Source organism: Salmo salar, chromosome 22 (genome assembly GCF_965601325.2).
Source record: "Salmo salar chromosome 22, fSalSal1, whole genome shotgun sequence".
Classification (NCBI taxonomy): Eukaryota; Metazoa; Chordata; class Actinopteri; order Salmoniformes; family Salmonidae; genus Salmo; species Salmo salar.
In genome coordinates, this window is record NC_138312.1 from 23,690,868 (window position 1) to 23,713,121 (window position 22,254).

The window sequence follows — 22,254 nt, forward strand, 5'->3', positions numbered from 1 at the left end:
AGCGGGCGCCTCCTATCCGGTTCAGGGGAAAAGGAAGCAAGGTTGAAGATACTATATCCTTGAAAATATAGAGCTGTTGAAATGTAGTTGTGTTCCAGAAGAGGCATGAGGAATGCCCTGTTTGTCAGGCTACTGGAGGCATGATTTATGTTCCAGACTAAATTGCTCAGTCACAGGGGCAGAATATTCAGCATCACCATAGAGTGCAGAAAAACCCATCCCTTATCACAATAGCCAGTACTGATCCGAATACTCTCCATCATTTGAGCAAACATGCCTAATTGTCCAAGGGTGCAATGGTGTCAATTTCATGAAATCCTAATATAGGAGTCTAGCCTGTGTCTGTAGAAGCTAGCTAACGTTAGGGTTGGATACATACCTGGAGTGCTGAGAGGCTGTCCACTAACAGCCGTGACACTGCGACTCATGTTTATAGCGCGCACCTCCGTCACTATGCTCTCTCCCTTCTTGCTCCCGTCCAAGGGACCGTCGGGCCAACTGCCTTTCCCCCCAGCGCCATGGCTCGGGTTCTTAATCAGGGGAGAGGGCTGGAAGGAGATAGGGCTCTGCTTTAGGCTGAGGGCCTGCAGGCTGTGTGTCTGAGAGGAGGACGTGGTCGCCCCTTGCTGGCTACGGATAGCCAGGTTCTGGACCTGAAAAGACACAGAGGTCAGGTCCCAGAGTCAGTGAGACATGGCCTGGGGCAGGAGAGGTGGGGAGCACCACAGTCAAGGGTCCACCCACAGGCCATCTGCAAAATTAGTGACAAATACATTTTTAGATTAAATGAGGTATCACAGCATAACTGTAAACCTAATGCATTTGCTACAGCTAGGGGTTAAAGCAACAACAAAAAATCCCATGACAGAAACTTAAGTCAATGTCAAATCAACGGGCAAACTATGGCTCGAGGGCCACATCTGGATGTTTCGAAATTCAATGGAGGGCCGCACAGATTTTTTTTATGACCGATTTGTTAGTCAAAAGATTTACCGGCCAGAAAAATGTGATTTGAAAATGTATAGTTCAATTATCATTTCTACATACTTTCTATCTAGTTTTAGACGTTCAAGTGTGGCCGGGAGTGTTTAACCCCCCCCCCCCACAAAAAAAAATAAACTCATGCATCATCAACATGATGGAAGTCTGTCGCAGTGACGGATAACTTTAACCCTTGGCTATACCCCTCGTCTGAATTATGGTGACTTGTGTTGATCTTCTATGCCCTCTAGTGCTGTTGCAGGTTACTACAGCAGCGCTATGTGTATGGCATTAGCCTATAGAGTTGAGATAATAATATTGTACCTGTGAGGAGGCGGACTGTTGTCCAGAGGACTGCGTGGAGCTCTCAGACTGGACTGCAGCCACTGTGGCCGTAGGTGTGAAGATGAGCTGGGGGGACAACGGAACAGCACGGCCTAGGCTCCTAGCTACTTGCACAAGGTTACTTTGCTGTGCCTGAAAAAAAAGAAATCACACACCAACATACAGTATACGTAAATAATCTCTCCATGGTTTTGGGTAGAGACAAATTATACTGTAAACAGCTGATCTTTCTCTGTTGCTTTCTCGCACTCTCTCATGCTCACTCTTACTATGCATAGTGCGTCAACAAATCTTTAAGGGAAGAAAATGTAATCTAATCAGACTGAACTGATTCAGTTGGACATGCAGGACAACACTTCTTTCACACTCCTTCCAGCAGGCTCATGCACTGTGGCGACACAAACAGCAAACAAACACTTCAGTGTTGGGGAAGCTTCTCTGAAAATATATAGTTTATCAAGCTACCAATTACTTCACATTGGAAGAAGGTAAGCAACACTAAAGCTACCCTAAAGAGAGATAGAAGTGTACTTAACTAAAGGTCACTACTTCATGATAAATTATCATATCTAAATCTGAATGTCATAGACAAAAAAATTGCAAGAACAGATCACTCTGTATCAGTGGAGGCTGCTGAGGGGAGGACTGCTCATAATAATGGCTGGAACTGCGCAAATGGAATGGTATCAAACCATTCCACTGATTCCTCTACCAAGAGCCCTTCCTTACCAATTAAGGTGCCACCAACCTCCTGTGCTCTGGAGTCAGATGTTAACAGAATGTGTAATTTAGCCTATTAAAACACAAAAACTGTTTCAAGTGAGAACTAGGCAGGTCTGATGTAAAAAAAAGAAGGAAATCCTTGCCTACTTCACCCCTATTTTATGTAGTGTGTAGTTTCAGTAGTTAGCTACGTCGCAAAATAAAACACTAACAAGATTTGAATTTAGTTCAACTACCACCAAGCTACTGCAAAATGTAGTTCACTACTCCCCAACACTGCCCTTCATCACACTAAGCCTCCAGAACTGCGGCTGAGCCAGCTAGTGTGTGTGCCAGTCGGCATGCTTCTAGGGGCTTACCATCTGGGCACGCAAGTACATATGAGCCTGACTGGCAGTGAGGGTGGTGGGGCTGGACGGGCTTCCCAGAATTACGGCCTGCTGGGAGATGCTGCCGGCGGGTGCAGAGCTGACACTCTGGGCTCGGCTGATCAGCTGGGCTGCAGCCGGGGACGTGGTCAGGTTAATCTGGGGACAGGACAGGGAAGACAGGAAGGATTACAAAACTTCACAAAAAAAAAAAAAACACTACACATCTTGGAACCCAACCCCTTAGTTACTAGACATGACTCACTGCACTCACTGTGGTCTGGGATGATCCTGTTTGCTGGGACGAAGTGGCATTTTGGGTGGAGCTCTGCCTTCCTGCCGCAATACTGGCCTGTGACATGACAGGTAAGAACCGTTAGGGGAGTGTGTAGGGGTCAACACTTAAATTCCTCTTCATCTGAAGATAACGGTTTGATTCACCAACCAAACCCCAGCACTGGCCTCATCTCTCATCTTTGTCAAAACCCTAACACTAGCCCCCAGCCTTGTTGGAGGCCTGTTTCATTCCCTAGTTTAACAGTTCCTTACGTCTCCGGTGCTCACCTGCTGTACGGCGGCCAGGCTCTGGAGCTGTGCATTGCTCAGGTGCTGCTGCTGGAGTGCTGCTGTCTGCAGCATGAGGTGCTGCTGCTGCGCTGCGTACATCTGCTGCAGGTACTGCGCAGCCGTGTTGGGCTGTCGGTGCAACGCCTGCTGGATCACCTTCAGTACACAGGGAGAAAGAAACAGGTTAGCGTTTGGGGTAATATTCTCATCAACAGGCTTTAAAAAAAAAGGGACTTACAGGGTTGGAGTATTACTTGGAAAAAAGAAGTTCCCATTTACATTGTTTTTACCGATCCATTAAAAGCAGGTAGAGATATTCCTTGGGTGGGAATGTGTTCTTCCTGTTAGGGAGAGTAGGCTCACCAATGCATTATCTGCACATTGTAGTGGACTTTCTCATCCTATGCCAAGTCCTTCGGTCCCTGAGCACGTCCTTTATTCATGACTCAAATTGACTGACAACCTCACCACAGTTGCTAAGGCAACAGGTGAAAGGGATTGACCCAGGGCACATGGCCTAATAGAGGTCCTCTGACCTAAGCCTCCAGGCGGCAGAGAGGGTGGTGATTGTGATTGAAACATCCATCCACTTCTCTCTTATTGAGCCCAAAGGACCAGGAGTCCACTATGTTGAGTAGGCAAGTAGTGACAATGCTACTAGTTCTCTTGCTAAGGGCAGAGGATAGCATGCAGACGAGAGAAAGGGTAAAGGATAGAAGAGACCTAAGACCGGTCTGTCAACCTTCAAAACAATGACAGTCTAATTCAGGCTGGGTTTCACATCAGCCAAGGGTCAAATAGCAGAGGACCGAGCCTGGAACTTGGAAACATAGCAACACTGATCAGCTGTCATTAGTATTGACAGATTCCATGATGCCAGTGTACTACATCGAATAAACAATGAGATAAAATGATAGAATTGCACATAGTTTCATTTATTATAAGCATTCCATAGCATTCCAAAATCCCATAGTGAGCTAAGTGGGGCGGTTTACGGTACATGCATGTTTTACCAGCAGATGGCAGTAGGGTAATGACAATAACTGTATTATGCAGGGAATGCAATGGGAAAACAGTTCATGCAAAACATGTGAATGTGTGTGACACTGGACTGGCATGTTTCTTTTTACCCTGAAGTTTACCTGAACCGTCTGCCTGTCAGGAATCCCGCTGTACACAGAGATGTGAGGCACAGCCTGCCTCCCCGCACTGCTGCTGCTGGTGGTACTTGTGCTGGAGGCGGTGGTCCCAGTGCTGCTGGCACTGGAGGCTGGAGGCCCATGTTCACTGTCCATGGTGCCCTCTCCTCGTTTGGCCCTTCCCCTGCTGCCCTTTGGACAAGCTCTCCTGAACCTACAAAACAGGAGAGTTACAATGAAGCCATAGGGCTCAGACATATTGGGCCATGTCCAACCAACCAGTCACTGTGTTGGCCTATTCAGTGTAACTTCATGAAGCAACCCTAAAGCCTATAAGCCTGTATAAGAATGACATGACTTTCCTAAGATGATGCAAAATGTTGCATGTATACATACTGCACTTGTCTCATTTCAGCACTTGTGCTAACATGGGACACAATTGAGCATATATATTTATCATAGACACTGGGCATAGACATTGAGCATACATATAATAGCGATCCTCGCTATATGAGCCACATTACAATTTCCACCAAGTGGGTTAACCCCATTTGCGTGATGCACCTGAACGCACAGCCTGGACGTGTGAGGGGGCTGAGTAGTTGAAGCACAAGGGCGTGCCTTCCCGGTGGGAGGGGGCAGTGTGGCGATCATCTCTATATCAGTCATGTTACAATTCCCACAAAGTGAGTTAACCCTATTGGCGCGATGCGTAGGGAGAACAGGAATTCTCAATGCGTTTCCAGTAAATATTTACTGGATTAATATTTTCAAATATACATACAATAACAACAACAACAATAATAATAATAATAATTATTGAATATTAGGCCAAATGGTCTTCCCCAATGATGTCACGCCAATCAATAATAGTGTGTTCCTCTCAAGGACGCCATTTGGCAGAGCGCAGGAAAACAGATCAGTAGAACCGGGAAGAAACAAACGTGCTTAACAATGAAGAAATGCAATGGAAAAATGCTAATAATATTTGGATGTGAACATATTTTCCAATGAATGTAGCTTGGTAACTGCCATGTGTTTTCTACTGAATTGTAGTGAGCCAGAAATGTGTAAACTATAAATGCTGATAAATGCTAAAACATAAACAAACCATGGATTACGATTTGCGCTGAGAAAGACGTCAGTTTCCTCCTTAACTCGATTTAAATCGCTCGTTGGTGGAAAGAAACTGGGGAAATATGCATACTGTAGGGCTGACACCATTTAGTCGACCGGACGATTGTTCGGTTGATCAAACATTTTTTCGTCGAGCAGTTGCAAAAAAAAAAAAAATTATGTCATGTCTTGCTGTCTCAGTGGACTAATCCATGGCACACCAGTATCATCAGTAGTACATTTACCGTTAAATCCCATAATTTCTAATCTACACCAGCTCTGACGCTCATCGGATGTGGCAGGGTGTGAAAACTATAATAAACTACAAAAGGGAAACGCAGCTGCGAGCTGCCCAGTGACGTGAGCCTACCAGACAAGCTAAATGCCTTTTATGCCTTCTTCGAGGAAAGCAACACTGAAGCATGCATGAAAGTACCAGCTGTTCTGGACGACTGTGTGATAACGCTCTCGGTAGATGATGTGAGTAAGACCTTTAAACAGGTCAACATTCACAAAGCCGCGGGGACAGACGGATTACCAGGACGTGTACTCAGAGCATGTGCAGACCAACTCGCTAGTGCCTTCACTGACATTTTCAACTTCTCCCTGACAGAGTCTGTAATACCTACGTGTTTAAAGCAGACCACCATAGTCCCTGTGCCGAACAACACTAAGGTAACCTGCCTAAATGATTACCGCTACGTAGCACTCACGTCGGTAGACATGAAGTGCTTTGAAAGGCTGGTCATGGCTCACATCAACAGCATCATCCTGGATACCCTAGACTAGAGGTTGACCGATTAATCGGAATGGGCGATTAATTACGGCCGATTTCAAGTTTTCATAACAATCGGCGATCGGCATTTTTGGACACCGATCATGGCCGATTACATTGCACTCCACGAGGAGACTGCGTGGCAGGCTGACTACCTGTTATGCAATTGCAGCAAGAAGCCAAGGTAAGTTGCTAGCTAGCATTAAACTTCTTATAAAAAACAATCAATCTTAACATAATCACTAGTTAAACTAGTAATATCATCAACCATGTGTAGTTATCTAGCTTGTCCTGCGTTGCATATAATCGATGCGGTGCCTGTTAATTTATCATTGAATCATAGCCTACTTTGACAAACGGGTGATTTAACAAGCGCATTCGCGAAAAAAAGCGCCTTTCTTAAAATCAATACACAGGTATATATATTTAAACCTGCATATTTAGTTAATATTGCCTGCTAACATGAATTTCTATTAACTAGGGAAATTGTGTCACTTCTCTTGCGTTCTGTGCAACAGAGTCAGGGTATATGCAGCAGTTTGGGCCGCCTGGCTCGTTGCGAACTGTGTGAAGACTATTTCTTCCTAACAAAGACAGCCTATTTCGCCAAACGGGGGATGATTAAACAAAAGCGCATTTGCGAAAAAAGCACAATCGTTGCACGAATGTACCTAACCATAAACATCAATGCCTTTCTTAAAAACAATACACAGAAGTATATTTTTTTAAACCTGCATATTTAGTTAAGAAAATCATGTTAGCAGGCAATATTAAACTAGTGAAATTGTGTCACTTCTCTTGTGTTCATTGTACGCAGAGTCAGGGTATATGGAACAGTTTGGGCCGCCTGGCTCGTTGCAAACTAATTTGCAAAGATTTTACGTAATTATGACATAACATTGAAGGTTGTGCAATGTAACAGCAATATATAGACTTATGAATGCCACCCGTTAGATAAAATACGGAACGGTTCCGTATTTCACTGAAAGAATAAACGTTTTATTTTCGAAATGATCGTTTCCCGGATTTGACCATATTAATGACCTAAGGCTCGTATTTGTGTGTGTTATTATGTTATAATTAAGTCTATGATTTGATAGAGCAGTCTGACTGAGCGGTGGTAGGCAGCAGCAGGCTCGTAAGCATTCATTCAAACAGCACTTTCTTGCGTTTGCCAGCAGCTCTTCGCAATGCTTCAAGCACAGCTCTGTTTAGGTTGGTGTAACCGATGTGAAATTGCTATCTAGTTAGTGGGGTGCACGCTAATAGCGTTTCAAACATCACTCGCTCTGAAACTTTGAGTAGTTGTTCCCCTTTTCTCTGCAAGGGCCGCAGCTTTTGTGGAGCGATGGGTAACGATGCTTCGAGGGTGGCTGTTTTCGATGTGTTCCTGGTTCGAGCCCAGGTAGGGGTGAGGAGAGGGACGGAAGCTATACTGTTACACTGGCAATACTATAGTGCCTATAAGAACATCCAATAGTCAAAGGTATATGAAACACAAATGGTAGAGAGAAATAGTCCTATAATTCCTATAATAACCTCAACCTAAAACTTCTTACCTGGGAATATTGAAGACTCATGTTAAAAGGAACCACCAGCTTTCATATGTTCTCATGTTCTGAGCAAGGAACTTAAACGTTACCTTTTTTACATGACACATATTGCACTTTTACTTTCTTCTCCAACACTTTGTTTTTGCATTATTTAAAACCAAATGGTACATGTTTCATTACTTATTTGAGGCTAAATTGATTTGTTTTATGTATTATATTAAGTTAAACATTTTTTTTAAAGTGTTCATTCAGTATTGTTGCAATTGTCATTATTACAAATAAATGTAAAAAAAAAACAAAACAAAAAAAAAACGGCTGATTAATCGGTATCAGCTTTTTTTTTGTGGGTCCTCCAATAATCGGTATTGAAAAATCATAATCGGTCGACCTCTACCCTAGACTCACTCCAATTCGCATACCGCCCCAACAGATCCAGATGACGCAATCTTAATTGCACTCCACACTGCCCTTTATCACCTGGACAAAAGGAACACCTATGTGAGAATGTTGTTCATTGACTACAGCTCAGCATTCAACTCCATAGTGCCCACAAAGCTCATCAATAAGCTAAGGACCCTGGGACTAAACACCTCTCTGCAACTGGATCCTGGACTTCCTGACGGGCCACCCCCAGGTGGTAAAGGTAAGCAACAACACATCTGCCACACTAATCCTCAACACTGGGGCCCCTCAGGGGGGTGTGCTTAGTCCCCTCCTGTACTCCCTGTTCACCCACGACTGCGTGGCCAAACACGTCTCCAACACCATCATTAAGTTTGCTGACAACACAACAGTGGTAGGCCTGATTACCGACAATGATGAGACAGCCTATAGGGAGGATGTCAGAGACCTGGCAGTGTGGTGCCAGGACAACAACCTCTCCCTCAATGTGAGCAAGACAAAGGAGCTGATCGTAGACCACAGGAAAAGATGGGCCGAACAGGCCCCCATTAAAATCGACGGCGATGTAGTGGAGCGGGTTGAGAGTTAAGTTCCTTGGTGTCCACATCACCAATGAAATATCATGGTCCAGACAGTCATGAAGAGGGCACGACAACACATTTTCCCCCTCAGGAGACTGAAAAGATTTGTCATGGGTCCCCAGAGCCTCAAAAAGTTCTACAGCTGCACCATCGAGAGCATCCGGACCGGTTTCATCACCGCCTGGTATGACAACTGCTCGGCATCTGACCGTAAGGAGCTACAGAGGGTATTGCATACGGCCAAGGACGTCACTGGGGCCAAGCTTCATGCCATCCAGGACCTATATACTAGATGGTGTCAGAGGAAACCCCCCCCCCAAAAAAAAATAAAATAATAATACATTTATCTCAAGGCCATCAGACTGCTAAAACAGCCATCACTAGCACATTAGAGGCTGCTGCCTATAGGCATAGACTAGAAATCACTGGCCACTTTAAGGAATGGCACACTAGTCACTTTAATGTTTACATATCTGGCATTACTCATCTCATATGTATACACTGTATTCTAAGCTATTCTACGGTATCTTAGTCCGTTCCGCTCGGACGTCGCTCATCCATATGTATATAGTCTTTATTCATTCTTACTTAGGTGTGTGTGTGTGTGTGTGTGTGTGTGTGTGTGTGTGTGTGTGTGTGTGTGTGTGTGTGTTAGTGTAATTTGTTAGATATTACTACACTTGCGGAGCTAGAAGCACAAGCATTTCGCTACACCCGCAATAACATCTGCTAAACACGTGTATGTGACCAATAAAATTTGATTCGAAAATTGTCAAAGACTCCAGTCACCCAAGTCAGACTGTTCTCTCTGCTTCCACACGGCAAGCGGTCTAGGACCAAAAGGCTCCTTAACAGCTTCTACCCGAAACCATAAGACTGCTGAACAATGAATAAAATGGCCACCCAGACTATTTACATTGACGACCCCAAACCCCCTCCCCACCATTTGTTTGTACACTGCTGCTACTCGCTGTTTATTATCTATGCATAGTCACTTTACCCCTACCTACATGTACAAATTACTAACTAATCTACCCCCGCACATAGACTCGGTACCGGTACCCCCTGTATATAGCCTCGTTATTGTTATTTTATTGTGTTACTTTTTATAATTTTTTACTTTAGTTTATTTGGTAAATATTTTCTTAACTATTTATTGAACTGGTCAAGGGCTTATAAGTAAGCATTTCACAGTAAGATCTGCACCTGTTGTTTTCGGCGCATGTGACAAAGTTCGATTTGATTTACAATGTTTGTTTGGTTACTGTAACTTCTGTTAATGCATTCAACATATTGGAGTGGACACATTGTTTGCAGAGCGCACAACCTAAGCTACACTTGTGATGAACAAGTTTTGGTTTATTTCATTCCATTTACAGGTTGTCAGTTTATTAAATTGTGTTTTGTTTGGAGCGCTCCTGTCAATGTTGAGTAAGCGTAGGCTTATACATGTGCCCATTTGGGGATCTGATAGTATTTCTGATTGTCTTAACGCACCACCACTAAAGAGCTGTGGAGCTTCTCAAAGTTCTTTTTTTCTTCACCTCAAAACAGAAAGTAAACAAAGCCTGTTTTGACATCCATTGAGAATGACAACAGTTTGTCAATTGAGCCCGCTTGTAAAAATCTTTCCAGCACTCTCCCTTTTGATAACCGCTCGACGTGAAAGGGTTAAAACCTCATAAAATAGGCCTACCTGATTACTTCTTATCCCTTGCTCAAATAGCCTACAGCTGTGTCTGTCTGGAGCTCACTGGCTCTGGAAACTGAGGACCTAGAATATTTTATACAATGTTGCAAATTTGTTAGCAAGCTTGAGGATGGACCAAGTTGATACAAAGTTTTGAGTTCCTTGCAGACAGGCCAGGCATAGCCAACATGATTTTTAAATCAGGATCTTTTCTACCTGCAGGCTGCAATGTTTATTTGTAGGCTTTATGTATTAGTACATAACATAGTTGGCAATGGCAATAGAAGTTACTTTTTGATTTGTATCATTTTCATTTAGATATAATCTTTATTAATCACATGACAAATGCTTGAGATAAGACTTTATTATAAAATAAATTAAACTGGTCCACGAAAAGGTGCATATGAAAATCATAACTGGCACGTGGATCGGTACAAATGTTAAGATAAATTGGCACTCCAAATGAAAAAAGGTTGCCGAACCCTGGTGTAGCCTACTACCAGTAACTTCGGAAGCGTAATGGTAGAATCTGCGAAGGCCAGCAGCAGGAGGTGGTTTGTTCGGGAACAAGCTTTTCCCCCCCTTCTGGTTAGGCCTTCTCTGGCTCCCTCGAGTCATTTGTGTGTCTTGATTATTTAAATTACAGTGTGCGTAAAGCATCCAACAATAGCCTACATATAGTTGATTTTATGAAAACACATAGGGTGTGTCTATATATGGAAAAATACACGTTTGAACCAGTCGAAAGAACAGATGACTCTTGTTCGACTAATATTTTGTTTTAGTTGGGGACAGCCCTAGCGTACTGCCTTAATAAAACAATCTTCCACCACCATTAATACACATATAGATAAGTGAATGTGCCAATACTTCTGGTCCCATAAAATGGAGGGGACTACGTACACAAACTGGTGTAATTTCTAAATGGTTCACCCGATAGGATTGAAAATACCTTCAAATTAAAGTTGATAGTGCTGGAGTACAGAGACAAAAATATATATAATGCCACCCAATACTTAAGCTAGGCCTAGATGCAGTCCACATCATCACAGGCTCCATCACACTGTGTGAGCTCTCTAATGAATGAAGCCATTCAGTTTTGTTTGATTTTGTATTGAAATACATAACCGAGAAGAGGAATTGAGTTTCAGGGGCCTTTTTAAATAAACTTTCCCCACCATTCTCAGATTACCACAGCAACAACACTTTCTTCAACATGTCTAATGGTGAGCATGATGTCAAATAAGGGGAGAAGAGTGCATTCTGAAAGACAATGAATTCCAGTGACACGTTTAAGTTAAATAAAAGTATCTAATCACAGCTGGTGTGATAATGACTTCAATTAAGTTAAAGTACACTGATACTGAAACTGTCTACTATCAGGCTTATATTAGGCTTTTGGCTACTGAACCCTTTCTGTCTCCAACATGTGAAAATTAGCAGATTAGTAGTGGACTCTAGAGCAGCGGAAGCATCCTAGTGACCGACTGTCCCCTAGTGCCATACTGTTCCATTAGCAGAGGACGTGAGGTTCAGAGTACACTGGGCAGATGAGATGGAGTGGCTGAGAGAGCAGAACAGCTGAGGGGTTAAGGGAGCTTGGAGGAAGAGAGAGGGCATAGGGCTCAGGTTGAGTGTTTGGAATGGATTGTGGATTTTGACTGTGTGAGTGGTTGGGGTAGAGTTGCGATGGAAGTCATTAAAAAAAAAGTCTGTAGTAGCTATGCAGCAATTCCTAAGCCATTTCCTCTCCCCTCTTAATTCTATTTTCAGTGGGTTAATGCAAGGTGCCATATGATACAGCCAATGCCTACATTGCACGGTAGGTTAAGAACCATCCAGTGAAGACAAACCTCACCTTGTTCCCCTGTAAAGTTTGGTAGTGTTTACTACCACACGCAGAACTGGACTAGCTAATAGGTGCCATATGTTTACTGGTTATCCATGGCTATAAGCTACAATACAAAAGCCTTTTCCTGCCAATAATTCCAATCATTGAGAGCATTACTTCACATCTGGATGTCCCCCCTATAATTAACTTGCCTGCCCCAGTGAGAGATTTATGCTTGACATCTAGTCTGGTTACACAGTGATTTTAGGTCGAACAAAGCCTTGTCCTCCTCATCGTGGTGTAGCATTCCACAGGAACAGCCTGGGTCTTAAAGCCCGTTTAGGCAGGGAGGGATTCCCCTCTGGCAATGCTGCTGCCCCCATCTCTCCAAGAGGAATCACTCATCCATCAGTCATGGAACCCCCACTCGACCAGCTCGACTGGCAGGCAGCAGGAATTCTGCATTGGGTTGATTAGAGCACGGGGCTACACTAGGAGTTTGCAGTATCGTAAACCAAGCCCCTACACACCAAGATGTTACAAATCCATGGCCCACAAACCCCTACATCCAGTATTAACAGAAATAAATTATATTCGATTCATGGGCTTGCTCTTGTCATTCCAAGACTAAAATAACCATCTGTCTGATGTCTGAAGATTTGCATATAGTTCAGAGGACAAGAGCTTTAAACACAGACAGACAGGCGGTCTATACAGAGCTGAGTGCAGCAAGGACAAGAGCCCCCATCACGTAACGAGCTCTAGCCAATTTGTAATGACACACTAAATATATACCGCAAAACACAGTCAAAAACCATGATCAATATAGGAAAGGAGCATAGGATATGTACATTAATGGCTTTACGGCAAGGCTTATGGCTATAATAGAAAGAGGGGTGCCACAGAGACAAAGCCCATGATGCTCCTACCTCCTCTGGCCCCCCCAGCGCGCTGCGGGAGTGTGATGCCCCATCCCCCGGGACCCTGGTCCTGTAGGATGCTGCTCCTCTTTGTCTGACTGTGTCTGTGTGATGGAGCCAACCAAACCTCAGCCTCTCTCTCTATCCCCTACGAACACTCTGCTCTGTTCCCCATCCCAGCATCAACACAGACACAGCCCGCCAACCTATCCCCTGTCTTCCTCCTGATTATGTGGTATCCTAGCGACAACCAACAGGGTGCCTATGGAATCCCCATGCAGTGCAGCATGCCGATTGGTCGGCAGCAGCCCCTCTAATATAGATGGTGGTAATGATTTCACCCTCTACCCTCCCCCTGCCAGAATACTGAATTTGGTAGTATGCAGCCTCAGCCACATAATATTCTAACCAGCATCAAAACCATATTGGGTAAGTACAAAACCCAATCTGTAAATGTATAGTCCTATCTATTTATATATATTTTATGGGTTTTATTACAGAAAATGTGATTCCATCTGTTATTATTGCATTAGGACATGGGTTATAACAGTCTATAATCATTCATTATTATAGTCTACACACAATCATAAACATACAGGATAGGATCATATATGCTAGTCATGGGAATCCTCTAGCAAATAAGCTAATAGGAACTGGAAAAAATATGCAATATTATTGGGTATTATGGCAGTCTGTTTGAAAGATTTATTGAGTATATTTCTCAAATTATCTAAATTATATCTGACAAAAACATGAAAAGAGCCACACAATTAGAGGCATTTCATTATGGCGCACATAAATTGAAAAGATAATTGAAGAGGACTATAGATATGAGCAAAATTAAATTGGTTTTGTTTTCAGTGGAATTCAAATGTCACAATATAAAAAAATACTATGGCCAATACATTGCATTCATAAGCCTATAAAATAATAGACTGACAGGTGTAATCAGCTGCTTGATGATGGCACTCCTCCCAACCACATTAAAAACACCAAAGACCATCACACCTTATAACATGTCTGGCTGTATGAAATGCAAACATTTCAGTGGTTTGCTGCCGTAACGTATTGATTGGGGCCTGGTAGGCATAGCTTTCATTGATTATAATCTTCTCATTAGCATATAGATTAGCCTAGCTGCCTGCCGGTGGAGGAGAAAGCATGAACCTTGAGTTCCAGAGCAAGGAAAATGAGCTTGGGGACTGGGATGGGTCGGGAAGGGTTGGAGATGAGAGAGGAATGGGAAGGGAAAGCTGTCATGCGTCAGATCTGTTTTGATGCACTGTCTGACAGACAGCCCAGGGCTTGGGATGGCCATGGTGTGGCTTGTTTGTATTGGAAAACAAACATGTCCTCTGAGAAAGTCTGGCGTCTAGCCTACCCCACAAACCCCCCCCCCCCCCCCACCACTGTTCGTCTGGACCTCCTGTCTCATGGCCATCCCAAGTCCCAGAAGAACCTCTTGGAATAAGAAATGGGCATATTGAGTTAAAAAGGTGTGGAGTTAATGGTGTGGACCACAACTTTAACTCAATATGCCCATTTCTTATTCCAAGAGGCTCTTCTGGGGCTCTAAAAGGAAAAAACACTCATCTATATTTAGAAGGCATATACGTTTTTCTTTCTTCTTCTGTGGGACAGCTTTGGCATGAATCAATTCCTTTCACAGTTCCTGTATCTAGGGTACTGCAGAATATTCATTCTCCATAATATCTAACAATGATCTAGTGGGCCTAATTTAGAAGGAATATTCCTTGTGCATCAAAAAACATATCACAGTTTGAAATACATCTCATATTTAAGTGATAATGCCAGAGAAGCCAGAGTTGAGGGTATAGTGGCGCAGGGATCGTCTCGGGCCGACAAACACCGGCTTCAAGGGCATTATCAGTTTTATACAACAGGTTACAAACATATTCAAATAATTGACTTTTTTTTTTTTTTAAACATTATTTTGATCAATTTATTCATACTATTTCATCCTTCCACGAGATATAGTCCCGACACAAATCTAGGGTTGCTACCCAAGTCGTCTGGTCATTCATTATATCGGTTAGGTTGCCAGAGACGCAACACAATCATCCAATCTTTCTGTTCTGTATCTATGGAGGCGACCCAGACGTTTGTTCTAAATGTTCCATTGCCATGCTGGTTGGCAAAGTTCTTATCCCTTGCTAGCTAGCTAGCCAGCCAACTACGGATAACACAGTCAAGTCAAACAGTGCAGCCAGAATAACAGCAACGTAGTTGCATTTGCTTAATCTGTTTTGTAGTGACATTTACTTAGATACATGATACATCCAATGAGATAACGATGCACAATTTAGATTTTGACTGTGCTTTGTCAGGACACTGTTCATAGGAGCTAGCCAACTACACTTTAACAAAATCACGTCAAACTGAAGCTGGAAAGACCGCAAACTACACTGAACAAAAACAACATGTAAAGTGTTGGTCCCTTGTTTCATGAGCTGCTATAATAGATCCCAGAAATGTTCCATATGCACAAAAAGCGTCGCTCAAATTTTGAGGACAAATTTGTTTACATCCCCGTTAGTGAGCATTTCTCCTTTGCCAAGATAATCCATCCACCTGACAGGTGTGGTATATAAAGAAACTGATTAAACCGCATGATCATTACACAGGTGCCCCTTGTGCTGGGGACAATAAAATGCCACTAAAATGTGCAGTTTCGTCACAACACAATGCCACATGTCAAGTTGAGGGAGCGTGCAATTGGCATGCTGACTGCAAGAATGTCCACCAGAGCTGTTGCCAGAGAATAGAATATTAATTTCTCTACCATAAGCCGCCTCCAGCATTGTTGTAGAGAATTTGGTTGTAGGTCCAACCACAGAAGTGTATGGCGTCGCGTGGACGAGCGGTTTGCTGATGTCAATGTTGTGAATAGAGTTCCCCATGGTGGCGGTGGGGTTATGGTAGCATTCTCCAACACTTTGTTTTTGCATATTTAAACCAAAATGCACAGGTTTCATTATTTATTTGAAGCAAAATTGATTTGATTGATGATTTATACTAAGTTAAAATAAAAGTGTTCATTCAGTATTATTGTAATTGTCATTATTACAAATAAATAAATAGGCCGATTAATCGGTATCGGCTTTTTTTGGTCATCCAATAATTGGTATTGGCGTTGAAAAATCATAATCGGTCGACCTCCAATCCATAGATTAGGGCCTAATGAATGTATTTCTATTAACTGATTTCCTTATATGAACTGTAACTCAGTAAAATCTTTAAAATTGTTGCATGTTAAGTTTATATTTTTGTTCAGTATAGTATGAGAGAACTACAACATGCTCTCTACCTATTAGCTAGCCCCGACGTGCTGAGGCTATCCCTTGCTTTGAAAGCATCGTCACACTTTTTTCCATTGACAAAAACATACATCCCGTCTGTCACGAATGTTAAATACAATTGTCCAGACAGAATATTTTGAAACAGCACTATGAATTTTATCCCAATTGCCAGAAGGGGGAACCATGGGAAGCATTGAACTACAGGAATGTAGCTGTGGCAATATATTCATTTTGCCGATAGAGATTAGTGCCAGTTAAAGAAACTGGGATATTATTCCATCTACGGAGGTCAGATTGAACTGATTTGATCTTCTGTTAAAAGTTTCTGGCAATGGTTTCATCTAAAAAGGAGGAAATATATCTACTCCCAAATATTTAAAATGGGAAAGTCCTCCATCGGGGTCGAGGCAGTAGGGCTGATTTGGTTAGATTCATTTTATAACTTGAGATGAAGCTGAAATATATCTACGATCTTCAATGTTTTTGGGAGCAATTGAGATACATTGTCTGGATATAGTAAAATATTGTCTGTGTATAATGAGATGAAGTGATCAGTAGATTTTAAATTCAATTCCCATGTCTTTCAAGACAGACCAGTGATATGACCATACTAGTTTATCAAAAGCTTTTTCTGCATTGAGAGATAATACAGCCCAAGGAGCTGTTGTTTCTGATGAAGCTTCTAAGATATGTAATAGTCTGAGGTTATCTGAGGATGAACGCTTTTTAACAAAACCGCTTTGGTCCTTGTGGATCAATTTGGGTAAGAAAGTCTCTAGACGGGACAACATTTTGGAAAACAGTTTAATGTGCGTTTATCAAAGATAGTGGGTGATGGTGATAACACTAGGTGGCATCCTTATCTTTTAAAAAATAAATAAAAGTAAAGTGTTGTATTCACATCGCTCACAAATTAACCTTTGTGAATGGCTGTATTAATAATTCTGAGCAATAGTGAACATAACGGATTCCAAAATGTTAAATAGACCTCAGGAGGAATACCATCCCAGCCAGGTGATTTGCCTTTATTCATGGTATCCAATGCCCTTTTGAGTTCATTGAGAGAGATTAGGGCTCCCAGCGAGGTGGCTTCCTCTGAGATATGTGGTTCTTCATTCTTTTAGAAAGGACTTTGTGTGGCTTGATGTGGATTTACAATCAGAGGATTACAGTTCTTTGAAGAAGCGGGAGAATCTTTGATTGATTCATTTGGGTTCTGATTGAAACAGGGAATTACTGATTCAATTGTTGCTATATCAGCTAATCAATTATTACTTCATAGCTTGTTGGCCAAACGGCAGATGATTACCATGGAAGTAATGGTTGAATCTAACCCAATGGATGGCAAATTCTGCTTGGTTTTATCAATAAATTAACTTTTGACTTTGGAAAAAGTAACAGCTACCTGGTCTGAAAAGTGTGTTGAGAAAAGTTAACAACATTTCCAATATCTTCTTTCACTGTGATTTATTCAACCCAGATGCAAATGCAGTGACATTCTTTTTTATAAAACCTTTGGTGGCATCTCATAGAATCCATGGGTCATCGACTGAATTCTTATCGATCATTATGAATTCATTTAGTTCAATTTCAAATTGATCACAGAATGTAGAATTTTGTAGTAATTAAATGTTGAAATGCCATCTTGTGGCACTTAAGAGATTCTGAAGTACGAAATTGATTTGTGAGAATGCTCATAACTTACAATTTAAGTTCATACTGTCGATTTTGTTCACTCCATGGAAATCGAATGTAGGCCATCCCTTGAGGTTGTAGAATGGTCAATGAGTACTGTCCAAAATGACAGTCAGTGTACTACATTTGTTGGAGTGTGTAACGAGAGCGAGAAAGTCTCCCTTGATCCAGAGGCCCGATAGGACTGGGGTGTAATTGAGTCGTCTGCCTCTGATAGACTTTTCTTACACAGCTGAGTAGTACAAAGAGAGCCTGGCCCCCTTCCAGGTGTGTGTACTGGATGCGTGGCAGTGGTGTCTTGTGCGTATGTGTGTGAGTGTTGACACTCCGCCACACATGGCCCATTCCCTAAGGAAGTGTGGGCCATACTACAACACCCACACCAGATGTACCCCAAGGGACCTGCCTGCTCTCTCTGTTCTTCTCTACATCTTAATTTAGAATGCCACTTAAAGCATTTGCATGCTTTCCAAACAAAACAATTCGGAGGAGTTTGTGGATATATTATGATGAGATTTTGTGACGTTTTTGTTCATTTTTGACTTTGGTGAGGGTTTTTCGGGCACACATTTTTTCTGGAGGCAAGCCAAAGTCCGGAGCCGAAGTCTATGCCCTTTCGTCAGTGATTGGTCAACAGTAAGGAATTTTCAATAAAGTGTTTGGTGTCAATCAACGAGAGAAGTCTTGTTTTCATGGACATTTGTAATTGAGAAATACTGCACCAAACATCTATTGCACGACTAAGGTCCCCGGGCAAAAACAAAATTAATAAAACAGATTTCTTGAGCCATCCTAGACTAATTCAGACTATTTTGAGGAAGTGTATACTGACGAAGGCTTCTCAAAATGAGCAAACCATACTATTGCGGTACTACGGTACTTCAAAAACGAAGGTCTTTTGAGGGAGTATGAGAGCACACTTGTTCGGTTCGTCTAGCCGAACTGAAACATGCTGACGCCTTTAGACTAATTGTTACGTTTTAAAATCCTGCTGACTCCCCCTGTAAACCTAAATAACAAAACCGCAGTATCTTATCCCATTCTGAACATTCCTCTCTTAGTCCAGTCTATAAATACCTGTATCAAACAGCACTCCCAAAACCGCAGATCAGCAATATGCGTCAACCCAGACACTATTCTATGACTCAATCTCAAAAGAACCATTCCCCTACAAAGGGAGAAATAGGTCAGGCATGATCACTGGTAGTGAGCACAGAGTATTGAAAGCCCTGGCTTCATCAGAAGACATTTAGCATGTCTATGCCAGCTGTGGGCCAGCCTGCCCCTGGGAGGACCTGACAAGACTGGCAAAACCAGATGTTGACTGACTTGGCTCCTTACCAGTCAACTATATCTTCAATGCAGCTGGGTGACTAGCCTGCTATGCCCTTGTTTTGTCATGATAGTCAGGGTCTCCCAAGGTCTTCCAAAACCCTTGGCTGGATGTTCTGCTCTGATACCATTCTCAATGTTTTAAGAAATGTTTGCGCTGGGACACAATGTGCTGTGACACCTCAGTGTCATAATGGTAAATATAGGCTAGCCTGCCCTTAGACATGAACTGTCTCACTGCTTACTTTGAACTAACTCTAGTTTCAGTCAATAAAGTGAAATCGGCAACTAATCTTGTTTACATTTTACATTTACATTTTTTGTCGTTTAGCAGACGCTCTTATCCAGAGCGACTTACAGTAGTGAATGCATACATTTCATACATTTTTTCCCCCGTACTGGTCCCCCGTGAGAATCGAACCCACAACCCTGGCGTTGCAAACACCATGCTCTACCAACTGAGCCACACGGGACCTATACCTTTAGTCGTGGATGAGAAAAGATAACTTTGCAGTTACAAGCCAGCAGACACTCACTGACAATCCTGGTTCAAACTAACGCCAAGCGTCCATCCACAAAGGGGCCCAGACTGCCATGACAGCAACAGTCTTTAATTATCCCTCTTTCCCTGGGATGCAGTGGAGGGCCAGGCATAATCGGTATTCCCTGGTAGAAGACAAGAGGCCTAGGCTGGTGGGTTCATACAGCTAAAGTCTGCAGAAACCAATCCCCCTGTGACCAGGTCTCTTGCCTGTGGGGATTTTATTTTTTTACTTTATTTAACTAGGCAAGTCAGTTAAGAACACCTCTTGGGGCTAGGTGGGACGCTAGCGTGCCACCCGTGGTGCACTCCATCAACAGCAGGTGCATTTCAAGAGCGGCAAATTTGAATCCAAATAAATGTCAAAATTCAAATTTTTCAAAAATACAACTATTTTACACCATTTGAAAGATAAACATCTCCTTAATCTAACCACGTTTTACGATTTCAAAAAGGTTTTACGGCGAAAGCATAAATTTAGAGTATGTTAGGACAGTACATTTACAAGAGTTGTGTGTAATGTTTTGTCAAGTCAAAGACAGGGTCACCAAAACCATAAAACCAGCTAAAATGATGCACTAACCTTTTACAATCTCCATCAGATGACACTCCTAGGACATTATGTTAGACAATGCATGCATTTTTAGTTCTATCAAGTTCATATTTATATCCAAAAACAGCGTTTTACTATGGCATTGATGTTGAGGAAATCGTTTCCCTCCAATAACCGGCAGTCAAGTCAGCGTCACAAATTAAATAATTAAAATTAGAAAACATTGGTAAAATATTATATTGTCATTTAAAGAATTATAGATTTACATCTCTTGAACGCAATCAACTTGCCAGATTTAAAAATAACCTTACTGGGAAATCACACTTTGCAATAATCTGAGCACTGCGCCCAGAAAAATACGCGTTGCGATACAGACTAGACGTCATGTTGGGGAGATCTAAAATCGAAAATACTATGTAAATAATCCATTACCTTTGATTCTCTTCATCAGATGTCACTTCCAGGTATCACAGGTCCATAACGAATGTAGTTTTGTTCAAAAAAGCTCATCATTTATGTCCAAAAATCTCCGTCTTGTTAGCACATGATGTGAGCCAGCCGGACTTCTCGTCATGAACGAGGGGAAAAAATATATTTCCGTTCGTTCAAACATGTCAAACGTTGTATAGCATAAATCATTAGGGCCTTTTTTAACCAGAACATGAATAATATTCAAGGTGGACGAATGCATACTCTTTTATAACGTATTGGAACGAGGGTACCCAACATGAACTCGCGCGCCAGGTGTCTAATGGGACATCATCGTTCCATGGCTCTTGTTCGGTCAGATCTCCCTCCAGAAGACTCAAAACACTTTGTAAAGGCTGGTGACATCTAGTGGAAGCAATAGGAAGTGCCAAAATATTCCTAAACCCCTGTGTTTTTCAATGGGATAGGTTTAAAGTCAATACAACACATCAGGTATCCACTTCCTGTCAGAAAATGTCTCAGGGTTTTGCCTGCCAAATGAGTTCTGTTATACTCACAGACACCATTCAAACAGTTTTAGAAACTTTAGAGTGTTTTCTATCCATATATAATAAGTATATGCATATTCTAGTTACTGGGTAGGATTAGTAACCAGATTAAATCGGGTAAAAAAAATTATCCAGACGTGCAAATGCTGCCCCCTAGCCCTAACAGGTTAAGAACAAACTCTTATTTACAATGACGGCCTACAGGGGAACAATGGGTTAACTGCCTTGTTCAGGGGCAGAACGACAGATTTTTACCTTGTCAGCTTGGGGATTCGATCCAGCAACCTTTCAGTTACTGGCCCAAACACTAGGCTACCTGCCGCCCCAAAATGATGATCTCTGTGGTAAAGGATTAGCTCTATATAAGGAGGTAAATAAATACAACTATTTGATGAGGCATTATGGGTGGGACAAGGGCAAGCCAAGGGGTAAGGTCAGTGCCCCCTCCTGCTTATTTACAGATTAGACTCTAAAGCATAAAAATAATGCCACTTTATTCCAATAGCATAGATTTGCATCGTTCAATAGTCTTTCAGAAGCCTTGAATGCAACTGAATCAGTGCCTTGGCCAATAGCATGTTGTGGTCAAATATTCTGAAATCTGAACAGCCGATTAAGTTGGGTAATATGAGTGTGTTGAGAATCACACACACACACAGAAGTTTTTTTGTCATGAGTCTTGCCCTTGAGGCAGAACTAAGCCGTTTCCACTGGATGGGCAAGCTGCAAATGCTAAATTGGTTATATCGTAAAAATTCATAGAAACAAACATGTGCTTTTTGGTCTTAATTTAAGGTTAGGCGTGTGGTTAAGGATAAGGTTCAAATCTGATTTTGACTTTGTGG

The 22,254-nt window shown here is 42.2% G+C and overlaps 1 protein-coding gene across 8 annotated transcripts in view; it reads right to left on the reverse strand.

The window, feature by feature from the left end:
- LOC106583010 (polyhomeotic-like protein 2) overlaps positions 1-22,254 on the reverse strand; it is a 47,744-nt gene that overhangs the window by 22,149 nt on the left and 3,341 nt on the right. For 2 of the 8 annotated variants that reach the window (XM_014166737.3, XM_014166734.3), the window contains exons 2-7: positions 4,115-4,337; positions 2,982-3,140; positions 2,683-2,769; positions 2,409-2,576; positions 1,306-1,458; positions 380-653 (exon numbers count right to left, since the gene is read on the reverse strand). In XM_014166737.3, the coding sequence (XP_014022212.3) occupies positions 380-653; positions 1,306-1,458; positions 2,409-2,576; positions 2,683-2,769; positions 2,982-3,140; positions 4,115-4,279 (1,006 nt within the window). In that variant the 5' untranslated portion in view covers positions 4,280-4,337. Of the gene's footprint in view, positions 1-379; positions 654-1,305; positions 1,459-2,408; positions 2,577-2,682; positions 2,770-2,981; positions 3,141-4,114; positions 4,338-13,000; positions 13,213-22,254 lie in introns of those variants that run through there. The other 6 variants (XM_014166730.3, XM_014166729.3, XM_014166731.3 and 3 more) reach the window with 6 other exon arrangements.